The sequence below is a fragment of the Melospiza melodia genome, chromosome 18 (genome assembly GCF_035770615.1).
Source record: "Melospiza melodia melodia isolate bMelMel2 chromosome 18, bMelMel2.pri, whole genome shotgun sequence".
In the NCBI taxonomy this organism is placed as follows: domain Eukaryota; kingdom Metazoa; phylum Chordata; class Aves; order Passeriformes; family Passerellidae; genus Melospiza; species Melospiza melodia.
Genome location: NC_086211.1, coordinates 2624173 through 2639845, shown reverse-complemented (window position 1 = coordinate 2639845; position 15673 = coordinate 2624173). Strand labels below are relative to the sequence as shown.

The 15673-nt window shown below is 43.6% G+C and overlaps 1 protein-coding gene across 5 annotated transcripts; it reads right to left on the bottom strand.

The window, feature by feature from the left end:
* Positions 1-732: 732 nt before the first annotated feature.
* COPS3 (COP9 signalosome subunit 3) lies at positions 733-15603 on the bottom strand. 5 transcript variants are annotated; one of them, XM_063171664.1, is made up of 12 exons: positions 15585-15603; positions 11225-11354; positions 10272-10384; positions 10119-10168; positions 9185-9277; positions 8286-8465; positions 7234-7374; positions 6065-6238; positions 5147-5233; positions 4749-4862; positions 4093-4173; positions 733-3774 (listed from the first exon to the last, which is right to left on the bottom strand). In XM_063171664.1, the coding sequence occupies exons 2-12, from the start codon at positions 11347-11349 to the stop codon at positions 3721-3723; spliced, it is 1212 nt and encodes a 403-aa protein (XP_063027734.1). In that variant the 5' UTR covers positions 11350-11354; positions 15585-15603; the 3' UTR covers positions 733-3720. The 5 variants fall into 5 exon arrangements, with proteins under 5 accessions (XP_063027734.1, XP_063027732.1, XP_063027733.1 ...); XM_063171662.1 differs by lacking the exon at positions 15585-15603 and adding an exon at positions 14103-14178; XM_063171663.1 differs by lacking the exon at positions 15585-15603 and adding an exon at positions 13674-13828.
* Between the last annotated feature and the right edge of the window lie 70 nt (positions 15604-15673).

Sequence of the window (15673 nt, the reverse complement as noted above, 5' to 3'; positions counted from 1 at the left end):
GAAAGCTAAACGAAATTCCACATGAACTATTAGGCTTCAAAATAATGGAGTACCAGATTCCCCCCTGCCCCTTGGAGTTGCCCCTTAAAGAGCTGTAAATACCTGAATCTGAACAAAAGTAGAAAGTTTTCAAGTAGATAACAGCTTAGATTATTCAAAGGAGTAAAACTTGTACTTTAATCCCAAGAAAGAGCAGCTATTGCTGATGCTGCTACAAGAGACCTCTGGATCCAAGCACAGCCACACATGGACAATAATTATGTCTCTGATTAAAACAATAGCCAGATGGTCAGCAAGATGGATTATTACAGAAACACTGAGCTCAGACACGAATCCCAGAATGGTTTGGGTTGGAAGGACCTTCTGGACCATCCCATTCCCAGCCCCTCTGTGGGCAGGGACAGCTTCACTCGTCCAGGTTGCTCAGAGTAAAAGTGTTCCATCCAAAATCCCAAAGCCCAGCTCAGACAAGGACCTGCAGCAGCATTTCCCAAGAAAGACACTAAAGAAAGATTGTTTCTACTTGGAGTTGCTCAGCAGAGCTCTGAGAAGCCACCAGGAGGGCTGGAACACCTCTGGAGCAGAGGGCTCTGCCACACACAGCAGGCAAGCAGTATCCTCCCCAGTCAGCCAAAATCACCTCCTGAAAAACAACCAGAACAAAGACATCCCCCCAAAAAATACTAAGGAAACCCCAAATGCAAAAGACCTACAATCTCATTTAAGACAAACTAAGAAGCACTGGTTTGTTATCTTTATTTTCCAATAGTACATTTGAACAGGTTCTCAGGACTAAGCTCTCCACAGGGAGAACATTTCCTAGGTTATACAGATGGCCTGTGACAACACAAACACGGGGCTGTGGCTGTGGCTGTGCTGTGGGACACTCAGGGGAGCTGAGGAGGAGGAGGAGGCAGCTGGGGTTGTTACACCATGGAGTGATGGTCACACACTGGGGCTCCTCAGGGCACAAAACCAGCAGTGGGGGCTGGACACAAACAGCTTCGACCATTCCTTCTTAGAAACATTTCAAAATCTCACCATGACTGGCCTAGAGACCCCTCCTGTGGCTAGGAACTGCAGCTGCACATCTAACACTGCCTTCAGAAGTGTATTTGGTGTCTTTGCTAATTAAAATGCATCAAAATCAGAGTCAGATATCAAAGCATGCACTCAGTATTCCCTGGACACATCCTGGGACTGTGCAGGATGGGAAGGAACAGCCACAGGACCTCTGAGAGCCCAAGCTGGGAGCAGCACAGCACACAGTGTTCCTAGATTTCAGCAAAAGTCCTTCCCTGCAGGAAATCCAAATTAAAACCAGAAAGCCCAGGCAATTAGTTCCAAGTCTTGGAAGGAGCTGCTTCATTAAAAATCTGACTTAATTTCAGTGCTATCTCAAGATGTACAGATGCCAGGCCATGTGTGTTTATCAAAGTAGGACTTAAAAGCCCTTCCCTGGAGCACTGCTGGTGAATGCTTTATCTACTGATTCTACAGGTGGGACCTGACTTTGAAATTCTAACAGGATTCAGACATAAACAGCACAACTATCCACGCCAGAAAAGGAACCTCAGCAGTTCTCTAAAAGCATCTGCCTTCTTAAAAATCAGATATGTAATGGAATATATCACTTTAAACTATTACACAGCTATTTTTGCCATCCTTTTGATGTGAGCATGGATTTGTTTTATCTACTTTGGGCAAGATAAAAGAAGAGAAAAATCTAGAGCTATTCACCAGCTGCATAGATTAGTTTGCTTCTAATTCCACAGCTGGGAAACCATCCTGCAGATCTCCATGCTCACCAATAGGAACTAGTAAAAATGGACATTCCTGTTTTTTTTGTGACTCCATGACAGCATCCTGAATACATTCTCCCCTGGCAAGGGAGCCACTGGCAAGGAGAGTTGAGGCAGGCACATTTCTGGATGGGTGGGGTTTGGGGTCAGTGTTTGCAGTCCCTTCTGTGAGTGCCACGTGTGGCTGTGACAAACACCCTGTTCTGGGCTCGAGCCACAGCATCACTAATTACTCATTAACACTTCCATGGGACCAGAGGGGAAAATGGTGAATGTTCAGCATTAAAAATCACTGCAGGATTAATTAGGATAAAAACCTTCAAAATCATAGATCTCTTCTAGTTAACTCACAAGACTTGTGAGTTATGATAAACTCCAATATTTTGCCTAAAGATCAGATATAAAAGTTGTCCCAATGGAATTCTCTCAGGCAGGAAGTGATGAGCTGCTCACACTGTGGGCCTCCACTGTGTTCAATACTAAACTGCTATTTTATACTTTTAAAAACATCCTTCACCACCAACCACAACCTGGGACACCTCTCTTCACCAGAAGGCAGCACCCTGCTGCCACAGAGGCTCTGCTACACTTGTGACACGGGTTTTAAGTGAAAACCCCAACACTTGTGTATCAGCACTGGAAGCACAAATGGAATATTTTCAACCACAGGTGACCTGAATACATAAAAACTTCACAAAGCAAGAGCCAGGAATGCTCAGCTCCCACCTGAAAAAAAGCTGGCAGGGTAGCAGGAGCAAGCAGCTCCTGGTCAGGTGGTTCAGTAGGAAGCAGTGGCTGCTGAGCTTCTCGTTTTCTGACTTGGTGACAGGTTTATTTCTGCCTCACAGGAAGGTGTTTAAACAGTGAGAATCTTCAGATACACAAGAACGACAGAAAATTAAACAGCCCGTTGATTTAAGGGGTGAAGCACTTTAAAGAATCCAATAACAAAGTTTAAAATAGTAAATTAAAAACCAGGTACCATTCCAACACATTATATCTGAATAAAATCCTGCATTTTGAGAGCTGTATAGAGTTCTATTTATGTTCCATGCAGAAGTACTGGTTTCCACCAAAGAAACTATCAGCCTGTTGAATACCTTCATGCCAGTTGCACAGGAACAAACATTTAATTTCTTTCAGTGTAAACAACCTCCTATCTAGAATCCTCCAGAACACCAATGTTTTCCAAATATCCTTTTGTTTAGGTCTAGTAAGTTTCATCTAAGAGCAAATAATATTAGCAGATATTTTGCAACAGAAACTTAAAATCATAAACAGCTGTCATGTATGTTTTCCATATATGATTCCTACTGTGCAGCAAACTTCCTTACACGGACATGTTGATATCCTCATCCTTTTGGGAAGAACAGTTCTTATTTCCTCATTTAACAGACAGCACCAGCTACATTGGGCATATGCAAATTCCCTACATTATGATTTCCTTGAACTCCACCCCTCTGCCCCCACCACACATATGGTAAATCTGCACTTTGAGCCAACTTTAAATACAGAATAATGAACCAATAATTATCTTGTAAGTGAACCAACACTAGTTTGTATTCTTCCCTGAATAACACTTTCTTTTGCAGAAGAGAAGGACTGCTACAGAAACACGGCAACATTCAAACCCTTTAAAACAAAAGGTAGATTATTTAATGCATTAACAATGTTAATCTGAAGATAAATAAATCCACAACAGACTTTCAAGTTTCTTTTGAGATTTCCTTTTTCTTTGCAGAGAATATTTCTGATATTATACAGTACTGGGAGGGTGTTCTTTTATTTTCTTAATGTCCAGGTGAAAAGCAAAGCTCAGTTCTCTCTGCTCTCTTTGTGGAACTCCTCAATGCCCTGCTCCAGGCGTGATTCTTTCATAAGCTTTTACTTGAAAGCGGAGTGGTGAGCAACATTAATTTCAAGAATAACTGGATGGTTTGGTCCCTGAGTCATCTTCTTGAGAGCCCATACTCTGAAAGGGAGAGAGTTAGTTCTGTTCAGAAACAGGTCTGCAGGCTTGACAATGACAATTTTTTGAAGTGAACAGGCAGGAAAATAAAGTGCCTATGAAATAACATGCACTTAATTTTCTGGTTGAAATCACTGCAGGATTAATTAGGGAAAAGCACCTTCAAAATTAATAAATTATCTTTATGATGTGTCATGATGTTTATGCACATATTATTAATAATGTGTAAAGACAACACTGTAAATACTGACATTCAGTACAACACACTCACTGCACTGAATGAATCTCTCACATACTCTAACAAGACATTAACTCCATTACCTTCTGCACAAACTGAGGGTTCACAGTGATCTCTTGATCCATGGCTTTCAGTCGTTCATCAAGCTCTATACATTTCAGCATCTTAAAAATATTTATGAAATTCATTACTTTGTCCAGCTTGTACCTGATCTCCAACACATTTCACGGCTGTGTCATGTAGAACTAATAACTTTCGCCATCCACTGAAGTTCCACATCAAAATGTTCTCACCCCTCACCTCCCAAACAAAAGTGTCAGACCATTTTTTATTCCCTTCATTTGATCCATGTCCCCCTAACAGCCCTTTTTAAGGCCATTGATGGACAGTCCCCTGAGGCTCAACCACCTTAAACTACAGGTAGGTTATTGAGAGCCAATGAAGTGATTCTTCAAGTTTAAAACTCTAAAAACAATCTTTCTAATCCATTCAAGGATCTTCCCATCACCAACAGCAAGCAGCCAGTCTCCTGAAACAGCTCAAGCTGTGCAGGACACAACAAGCAACACACTGCAAAGAGTATTAATCTAAAACTGATGAAAATATTGTGAAACATTCAAATAGTGATATACAGTCCTCACTCTCTATACCTAAGTTACTACACTGGCTTCTGCCAGCAGCTTTCTGATTACAGACTGAGGTTCTTTGGTAAGAATTCCAAAAGCAGTAAAAGATTTACCTCCTGATCAATGTTATGAAGCATAGCTGGATTGTTATATTTTTCAGGATTATCATGGAAACAGACCATACCATCTTTCTGATTAATACTTGCAAAGATTTCACCATCTTCTATCTGAAATGACAGAGGGTTTAAAAGAAGTTATCACCAAGAACAGAATTTCAGGTAACTACAACACAGAGACTCTTTGTGGAATTGTCTTTAAATTGGTTGTTTTTATTTCCCACACTCCCAAAACTACAATTCATGCCTTATCTATGTGGAGAAAGCTTTTTAGATTTTTTGAGAACAGTCTCCACACCACAGCAGACTGCCAGCATTTCCTCCACCCTGCTCAGGATGTGTACTGCCAACCCAAACACTAATTTTGGGATAGCTTACCCAAAATTAAGTCTTACCATGTGGAGGACGTATTTTTCTGCTTCTTGGGGCCCCGACAGCTGCACTCGACTTGCCATGTCTTGTAATGACAATGTTAAAAACGTCTGAAATGTAGAAAGTTTGAAAGTGTTAAAACTGGATGCTACGTATTTTCTTGTTGATGCTTCATGGCCTGTGTAAGCTGGCTGTGGAAGTCTGATGGGAAGGAACAAGTGGAACCCACAATTATTGAAGGGCTCATGAGAGTGAGTCAGTTCTTTCTCCAGACATTCATTTGTTACACTGAGCACAAATGGAGTCATTACTGATTCCTGCAATTTCATTCTACACCAGACAGTCCTGACCATGTCCAACCTCTTTCTCTCACCTTTTTACACAAAAAAGTGACTCTCTACCTCTTGAATTCCCTTCAAGAGATGCATATATAAAGGTCCTTATGAGATTTTTTACTGCAGCAAATAGCATTTGAGCTTGCAAAAAAACTGCTTTCCCCAATCACCTTTCAGGATTAATCTGATCTCTCAGCTGAAGGAGCAAATCAGTTCAGTACTTCTGGTTTTCATTTTATTTCAGGCATTTCCAAAATCTGTCCTATTCACTCACTCCTTTCTAATGAAGTGGCCTGTAAAGTTCAGTTTCCCTATTTTTTGAATAGGGATGAAGGTCACTGGGTTGTAGTGCTCACTTTTTTGATTATCTACAAAAACCTCACAGGCAAAGCTCCCTGACAGACAGATTGAATCACCTTTTAAATAATGCATAAGCAGCCAACTGATTTGTTTTCCTATACAGGGCATTCTAGTCTCCTTTGTTTCAGACACAAATCTCAGTTCAAGTAATTTCTCTGCCACATTACTATGTTATCATTTAGCTCTAAATTTAATATATTTCAGAAACACTCTCTTAGAGGAAAACTGCTCACAAGTTTCTCTTACCTTGGTTAGCCTCTGAATATTCTTTTTGTAGAGAGATGACAAGCATTGCTTAACCAGCCCCATATTGTTATCTCTTGTGAAAGTTTCACTGTGTTTGTTCACCAGATTTCGAAGCTCCGAGGGTTTATTGGTTGAATAAACTTGTGCTAATTCATGGTAAGCATTGCTAAGAGGCTGCAATTAGAAAAATGAGAACGGTTCTTGAAGAACACAGTGTTCACTCAGCCTCACAAAACCTATTCAGTGCTCCAACATTAGAAGCCATGCAGGCATTGAAGTAAATTGAAGTAGCTTGGGCATTTCTCATAAAAAACCCAGTGTGCCCATACATGGCTTTATGGCAGTGACAGACCCTATACACTAAAATCTGTATTACTGCAGTGTAAGATTTAATAAACATCATTCCAGGACCTCTGTGTGACAGTTTTACTTACAGCAGTGTGAAAAAACTCTCAACTGACCAGCTGAGTTTGAGGTAAGTATTGCCAGTTCTGTCCTCTAAAACATCCATCCCTGACCACAGCGGGTCACAGCATTGACAGCAGAGACTCAGAGGGTGACACCAGTTCACTAAACTACCTTAAAATGTTCTCAGCTTGTTTATTAGTCTCTGAAGCTAGAAGAATTTTGGAACTCTCTAGAATCTTGGTCACAAATCAATAAAATGTTTAGAAGTGTGTTACTTAGGATCAGAACTCTCTCAGCAGCAGTTTTTGTCTCCCACCCCACACCCCCTAACCTGAATGCTTACAGACTCCAAACTCACAGGTTTTTTCAGAAGCCTCTATTCTTTAAAAAGTTGGTTTGGGAGTAAACTGTTTAGCATTTTGTGCTTCAATCAGATGAAGTTACAGGTCAAATCTTTTTATAATGACACTGCAGCTTGAAAGCCAATTGAAATTGGAGTATTTTTTTAAACTGTAACATAAAAAGCTATAAAGGAACATGCAGATCAGTGAAAGGAATATTGATTAGTACTATTCAACACTGAAGTTATCCCAGATTTTAAAAACATGTATCACTGATATTATACAATGGTTTGGGTTGGAAGGAACCTTCAAGTTCATCTCACTCCAAACCCCTGCCATGGACAGGGACACCTTCCACTGTTACACATTTACAAATTCAGATTTGCTGATCTATTATTTAGATGAATTTGCAATACTTACCTTAATGAATCTACCAACTATCTGGGAAGTGTATTTTGGTAACTGCTGAACTTTACCAAGTAGTATCAAAGAAACTAGGATATACTTTTTATATGATTCCAACATAATATGACTGACTGCCATGGCTGGAGTAGTTATTGCCTAAGCAAGAGAGAAAGAAATGGAACAGAAATTTAGTCTGCTTACTGGTAGATCCTGATAGTTACTGCATGAACAAAAACCTCAATTTCAAGCTGTATGTAAAAGATACAGTGACATATGAAATTCTCCTTTGAGCACTGAAGCTTAACTAACTTCTGTCAAAATTAATTATCCAGACATATGCAAATGAAAGGAAATTTTATACAAGCTACTCAAAACATATCACATTCCAGTGGTGCCTGTCTTAAAATAGACCTGCTCAGATAGAATCAAAACTTCCTTCCTTGGAATATATCTAAAGTTGTACCAGAAATCATCTCTAGCTACTTGTGAACCTGGATTTACACAGACCCTCAAAGAGGTTTTATAAAGCTATTACATTGTCAAAGGTCAGCAAAATAGGGAAAAGGGATTTTAGTTCACTATGATACTGGAACCACTCAAGAGCTGACCCTCATTGGTTTTGTACATTTCCCAGCATGTCCCTCATACACAAGATTTTCCCAATTTTACTATTTTTGTTTACTTCCCAGATAAAGCAAAGCCAGCAAATATTATAACAGCATTGAAGAAGTATAACTCCTCTCATAAGAGTAGCAAAGGCCTTACCAAAACCACTGGACTATTTTTTAAGGACACACAACCATATGTCAGCCTATGACCTGTTTCTGTGCTGCACTTTCAAGCAGGCAGCTGAAAAATATTTCTAGTGAGATAAATTTAACATCACTCTTTGAGGTGCACAGCTTTATGGTGCAATAAGGCTGTGAGAGACTTTCTTTAAGGAAAACACCTCCAAGGACAGTCTGCTTGTGCCAGTTTAAAGGTGCTGTGTTTTCTCAGCACTGTTACCCATCTACTTTTGCTTTCCAGACATCACATTTCAGACTTATGGTTTCATTTCAAGTTACCTGTTCATAAAAGTAGAGTGCTCTTTCAAAGTTCTTTAGCCCAGTGTAGATCATCCCACCATAGTAGTAGTAACATAAAAAGTGCTTCGCATCATATGCCCCATTCTCTTTACAAATATCCATCATGTCCACATCTAGATACGGGAGGGCAGGTTTAAAGCATTTTGCTAACAAACAGAGCTACAAGAAAATAAATCAAGTTTTCATCAATTAGCCATTTCCATTCAAGTTTCCATGAGAAGGAATTGAAACTAAATTAATTAGTACTACTGCATAAATATCACTCTCCCATGAGTTAAAAAACAGAGCGTGTCAGTAGTGGAGTAACACAAGTTGAAAATCTTTAACACAGATTATGAACTGTTATGAAATTATCTGACCCCTAAAGAAATTAAAACTAAGACAAAGCTGTTTGAAACTCCAGGACTGCCAGACTACTGTGCTGGCAGCACTAAATATTGCTCTGAATATTCCTGTCCAGCCCCAAATCCCAGGAGCCAGGAATGAGACAGAAATACAAATCCAGGCCAAAGACACCAGACAAACATAAACATGTATTTTGTCAGACTTGAGCAGACAGTAGCTGGATATTACACTGATACCACCCAAGATAAGTTCAGTGTGACCTTCAGCCCACAGAGAAGGGATGCCAAAGGACTTTCTGAAGTCATCAGCAAAATCAAAGATCTGAGGACATACACTGAGCATTTAAAATTAGTAATAATCTGTATATCAGATTTGGATTTTGTTTCAGTATATCATATTATTTAATACTGGAAAAAACCAAACCAAACAAAAATCCATTCTTACACTGCGATACGTGAACATGCATTTCCTTGAAGTTTTATAGGTATTTTATAAGCTTTTATTCTCACCAAAAGCCATTCTGATGCCCTTACCTGGCAGAGATCTGCATGTATTGAGGTCAGCTGGTTTGTGTTCATCTGCATCTTGTCTATGGCTTGTCTGAGAATGCTAATTCCTCGCAGGGGCTGTCAGAAATTACATCTCTTTCAGATAATTTCTCATAGATGGCAGCACATTGGATCTTATGTTGACACTTACAAATGAAAAATAACACTAATTGACAGGTTCCAGTAAGTAATAGTTAACTTGAGGTTCCCTTTTTGTAGGATATTGCTGTCTCTTGGAAAATAAAATTAACCTTGGCTATACAATTTCTCCTGATCAAGTCCTCAATTCTCTCCACAAAATCAATCTCACCAGGCATACAGTAATCTGTATCAATAAAAAAACCTTCCTTGACTCCATGACTCCATCCAAACTCCCCACAAATACTAAATACTTCACTCAGAAGTAGAGATCAGATCTGGTCTGTCTCAGGACAGATTTCACCAAAGTGGCCTGGAAAAGTCAGGATTTTAGCAACAAAACCACCGGTCAAGTATTTCTTAATCAAGTTTCCTGCATATTTTAAGGTATTTCATTAAGAACATTATGTAACACCAGTGAGAATAACACTGAAACTAAAATCACTGACTCACCAGTGCTAATAACCCTGGCAGCTCTCTCCTCTACCCATGCATTGTCTGAAGAACATTCTTGCTACTACAGATCTCCTATTTTGTGTGGGAGAACATGTTTTTAGGTGACTTTTCTCCTCCAAAAATTATCTCCTTAGGTTTCCCTCAGAGAAATCTTAGAATTTTGAGTTTGGTTCATTACCTTTCAGTAAATTTAATAACTAAAGAGCTGCACAGAAACACTTGATGTGAAGTTAATGGCAAATTTTTATGGAGTAAGAGGCTGGTAACACCCCCTTGAAGCCTTGGGTAAGGAGTAACTTATTTGTACTAGATGATACTTGCTCACCTGTTTTCTCTCCACAAGGGCATTTGTTAACTGGTGGCACAGGCCAGCAACTAAACACAGTAAAAAACAAACAAGAAAAAAACACCTCAGTGAAAAACCAGTATTACCAAACTATCCAAAAACGTATCAAGTCTGAAATTAGGCTTAACTTACAAGTGTCTGTTGCATATCTAATGTGTTCTCCATTGCAAGTGCTGATAAAAAGCTGCACCTGTGAGAATAACGTTTCGAAGTCAGGGATGCTGGGCATAGAAAACTTCACAAACCTGAAACAAAGAAATAAAAGGTTTAGAATTTATTGCTTGGAGGTTCATAAAAAGATTCACTTTCATTGCTAAGTCTCTGCATGTAGGTGTTTGTAAACAAATCCAAAGTGCTTATGAGACATGGTATAGGACTTCCCCAGTAGCTGCACAACATCTGAAAACACCTTTTCATGCACAACACAATTCTCAATTTAGTGCAAACGGCAAAGATAATTTTCAGTATTATTTTCTTTTGAAAGAGTAGCAGAACAAGTGCTAGAATTCTGATCTTTCCCTTAAAAGAGAATTTTACAATAGCAGTGAAACGTGCAGATAGTTCACTAAAGTCAGATACAGCCAGTTTGAACTTCAAGACTGAATATCTTTACCTTAGTTCAGCCCCCCCAAGGCAACTCAATTTTATCTTAAACTCCAGACAGCAGCAAGAACCTCAGTGCTGTCTAAAGACAAACAACCAAGACCCATGATAAAAGCTTGGTTTTTACTGGAATAAAATGTCTCACTCCATGCTTACAGTTCAGTGAAAATATACCCTGAAATAAAATTTCAAAAGCTCATTCTATATTTTTTTTCTGAACACATGTGGAAAAACACCTATCATGGAATCCCAGAATGGTTTGGGTTGGAAGGGACCTCAAAGCCCATCCAGTTCCAATCCAGGCCATGGGCAGGGACACAATTCCAGGGTGCTCCAAGCTGGCCTTGGGCACTCCCAGGGAAGGGGCAGCCACAGCTTCTCCAGGAACTTGTGCAGTGCCAGGACAAAAAGCTTTGCTTGTCTGACAGTTCAGCCCATTGCCTGAAGTTTTTGGTATTTAATCCATAGCAAGCAACACTTACAAGACAGCAAGAACACCTAGGGAGTGTTCCTGTACATCCAGGGCACCGAGCACTGTATCCAAATGGGAAAGGTTTTTTGCTAGCAGCTCTCCACTTTTATTGATCAGTTCACAAAGCTGAGTCATTTGCCCTGAAAAATAAAAAGCATTGTTGTCAAAGCCTAATTAGAGAACATTCACCCCTTCCCACACCTCTTTATAATCTGCTTCCTCATGTAACAGCAGGAAATAATAGATTCACCCCAAGTTTTAATTTTCTTTAATAAAACAGGCATTAATTTTCTACCCACCATGTTTTTTTTTTAATAAAACAAATACCAGAGCTTGTTCCTTGCTGGTCCTCAAGCTCTACCCAACTTTCAGGTCTGCTCATAAGCATTTTTTTGAAGTAGACATTAAAGTTACAATTAAGTACCTACAACAAAAGTATTTAAAAACCTCTCCTTAGATTTACTTTGTACAATTAAAACTACAATGTTATTCTATATGAAAAGTGACTCCTTTAAATGAGGAAGGTATGGCAAGCCCCAAAACCTTTATAAAGAAAGCAGATCCATTCCCATGAGCTGCTTTCAAACTCTTCCTCCCTGCCAATTAACTGAATGAATCAAAGCTATGTCCCTCTGAAGCAGAGTATTGTTTCAAGCAGAGCATTGTTTCAATGTTCAGTCCTTGCAGATTAGAGAGAAAAAACAGAGGTTCTCTCACCCTTAACAAAAGTCTCCATAAAATGAGGAATAGTGCCTCCATTCAGAGAGATTTACACTACCCTCAGCTCTCTGGCCTTTTCCTTTGAGAGAGGAAAAGCAGGGAAATTCTAGCAATGAAATGTTGGTCTTGGAGTGCCAGAGGGATCAAAATTCCCAAATGGGGGACCAGATCCCAGAAATGCCTCCTAAACCATTCTCCTCCCTATGGAATTTTAAAAAGGCAAAAGCATGGGAAGGAATGGGGTTTGTAAATCTCTCTGTGCTTTGGTCATGGTGCTCAGGCACTGCAAACCCCCAGTGCTGGTGTCCTCCCTAGTCGAGAAATCCACCCCTTCTAAAAAACAAAACAAAACAAAACAAACCCCAAACAGACTCTGAGCAAATTGGTCTAGTGGAGTGTGCCTCTGTCCATGGCAAGGGTTGGACAGAAATGGCCTTTAAGGTTTCTTCCAAGCCAAACCATTCTGGGATTCTGTGATCTCTCCCTCTACCTACACTGAACAATTTACAGTCCAAGCAAAAATTCCAGCACCAGGCCCAACTAAATGTCCCTTCCTGTTGTCTCCCAGGTGGCCAAGTGACAATCAGGAACCAGCACAAGCACACACACTGCTCCTGAGTGCTCTCATCCAGCTGCTGCCTCTGGATTTACTTTCACAGAATCCCACAATGTTTGGGCTGGAAGGAACTTCAAAGATCATCTCATTCCATCCTCTATCATGGGCAGGGACACCTCCCACTGTCCCAGGGTGCTCCAAGCCCTGTCCAACCCGGCCTTGGACACCTCCAGGTGCAGTCAGAGCTTCTCTGGGAATTCTGTGCCAGGGCCTGCCCACCCTGCCAGGGAAGGATTCTTTCCTAATATCCAACCTAACCCTATTCCCTTGTTACTATGAAGCCATTCCCCCTTTCCTGTCCCTCCAGGCCATTATAAACACTCTCTCCTCATCTTTCCTGCAGCTCCCTCCAGATCCTGGAAGGTCACAATTAGGCCATCCCAGAGCCTTCTCTTTTTTCCAGGCTGAACACTCCGGATTCTCCCAGCCTTTCCCCAAAGCTCCATCCCTCCAATCATCCTGGTGGCCTCAATCTGGACTTGCTCCAATAATTCAATGTCCTGACTGTGCTGGGGACTTTCCCACAGAGAGCATCTCCCTGGCTCATCCCTAATGGGAGAACTCCCACAAAGCCCACCAGTCTCCCCTTGAGCCTTCTGCATCCCCAAAACTCTGCGGTAGAAACTTCTCCAGCTCAACCACAGAACAAAGATCCATCATCCATCTGGTTTGTACCCACACCCTGCAGGTATAAATTGTCTCCAAAGAAGAAATACTTTGTATTTATTAAGTGGAGGCAGAATAAGAGAAAGGTGGAGTTCAACCCAAGAACTGCAAGAGAGAAAACCTGGGGCCATGGTGGGAAACATCAGTTTTTGATCAGCTTCTGGGAGGAAACATCCCAGGCAGAGACCGGTCAGAACACATTTCACAGAGCATCAACACAGAGGGAAAGTTCAAGAACCAGGAAACGCTGCGCCCACACACAGTAAAATCAGGAGTTTGGCAGGGAAACGGAGGAATTCCAACCGTGATTATTAAAACCCTTTGTGGACACGTGGGTACAGTCTCAGATCTGTCACACAGTTGGGGCGGGGCTCTCTGGCCACGCTCTGCTTTGCAAATGTAGAGCGCAGACACTTGGACAATTCGGAAATTTATTTTAAACCACACTCATCACAACCTGGCCGTTCCTTGTGGAGGTGACAGGCTGGGCCGCACAGTCCCATTTAAAGCCCTAGCGATGCTCGCTCCTCCCCCTGTTTTAAAGGCTCGGATTTTGGCAGGATCACCCGTGCATGCTCCGCTACCGAAACCACCCCTGGGAGACCCACGGAGCTCCGTGAGAGCCCCGCCGGCTCCCCGTGCCCGGTCACACCGCCGGGATCCCTTCGGGGCTGTCCCGATCAGACCCCGGCCCGGGCCCCGCCGCGCCGGGGGTGCAGCGCCCCGGCCCCGCGCCTGAGGGAGCGCCGTGCGAGCGGCCAGGCCCCGGCGCGCCGCCCCGCCACCCGCGCGGTTTGACGAGCTCCTTCGGTCTCCGCCGTCCTCCCTCGGCCCCGCGGGCCCGCCCCGTCCTCCCGGTGGCCCCGGCGGGCCCCGTCCCCCTCACCCTGGGCCGAGAGCTGCCGGACGCTGTTGACGAACTGCTCCAGGGCCGACGCCATCTTGGCGGCTCGCGCCGCGGCCGCGCGCGCCGGAGGGGCGGGGCGGGGGGAGCGGCGCGCGCCGGGAGCCGCCGCCCGCCGCCCGCCAATCAGCGGCCGCCGCGGGGGCCGCGCGACGCCCGCCGCCCGCGCGCCGCTTCCGCCGCCTCTCGCGAGAAGCGCGGTCGCTATGGCAACCGCCGGGCTCGCGTCAGGCGCGCGGGAGGGGCCGTGACTCAGCAGCGCTGGAGGGGGGGGGCGGTGGTGACGTCATGGAGCGTCAGCACTCCGCGACACGAGGCCTCGCGCGACAGCGGCGACAGCGGCGACATGAGGGCCCTGCGATAGGGGAGCCCCGTGACACCGGGCCGTCCGTGACATCGGGCCTTCCCCGACACCGGGCCGTCCCCGACACGGGTGGCCGCTCCCTCCCGCTGCCCGAATGGCCGCGCTGCCCCAGCAGAGGTTTAATCCCTTTTGTCCCCTCTGGCGGGACTCATTGCGTGGAATGTGTGCTCTGGTGTCGCGGAATGGGATTGGAATCCCTCAGGTTAATACGTGTTCTGTATTTTCCATCCCTCTGGAGCTGCAGCAGCGCATCCCGGAGCTGTTGCAGGCAGGGAATGTGTCGGTGGTTCAGTATCCATGAAAATGATGGAAGCCTGAGTGGAGAGCACGGAACTGTAAAATATCCAGAGCTGGAAGGGACCCACAGGGAACATCCAGTCCCACTCCTGGCCCTGCACAGGACAAGTCCGAAATCCCACCCTGTGCCTGAGAGCGTTCTCCGAATGCTCCTTGAGCTCTGTCAGGCTCCGTGCCCTGACCACTGCCCTGGGGAGCCATAAATTTGCATGCATTCCCTCCCTGCTTAGTCAGGAACACCCAGCTGTGTTGAAATCCCATTCCTCGCAGGAAGCAAAACGCCTGCGGTGCAAGTGAAAGCAAAACACAGACCTGAACTTGACACATTCCCCTCCCAGCCTCAGCTGAGATCAACATTGTGTCCAGCCAGTCCTTCCTTCCTTCCTTCCCTCCGTGACCTTCCCCAGGTCACCCGATCTCAACAGCAAATTTACCCTCTCTATGGACCAAGGACAATACATTCCACTTGAAAACATTGTGGACTTGAAAAATTAAATATTTTGGAACCTTATTATTGCTGTCGGGCAGAAACTTTTATTTCCCAGCTCAGTGTTTGCCTCATCCTGTCAGTACCACTTGGAGAACTCCCTCTTCTCCATTAGCTTTAACCCCCAAAGTGGTTTTTGAACATATCTTTGATGTCTGCTCAGAACACCGAGCCCTTCTTGGTACAGTGCGTGCTCCTCTGGGCTCCGGGATTGGCTTTTAAGGGTTCCTGTCACACGGCTGTCACGGAACTGTCAGAAACGAGTCCGTTTTATGCGGAAAATCACCATTTAACGTGTGTCCCGAAATGTACCTACCACCTCTGCAGGCAGACACGGGCATGGGGAGGGAGCGGGTATCTCAGAGGCTGACAGCGAGGGAAACTGAGGCAGGCAGGGCAGGGGCA

What these genes read in the sequence shown, in the direction of transcription:
- COPS3 (XM_063171662.1), bottom strand. Translation starts at nt 14,157, where the DNA reads ATGGCGTCGGCCCTGGAGCAGTTCGTCAACAGCGTCCGGCAGCTCTCG. An exon ending in ATATTCAGAGGCTAACCAAG is followed by an intron (nt 5,234 to 6,064) that starts GTAAGAGAAACT and finishes TCTACATTTCAG; the next exon opens with ACGTTTTTAACATTGTCATT. An exon ending in ACCCTCAGTTTGTGCAGAAG is followed by an intron (nt 3,775 to 4,092) that starts GTAATGGAGTTA and finishes TCTCCCTTTCAG; the next exon opens with AGTATGGGCTCTCAAGAAGA.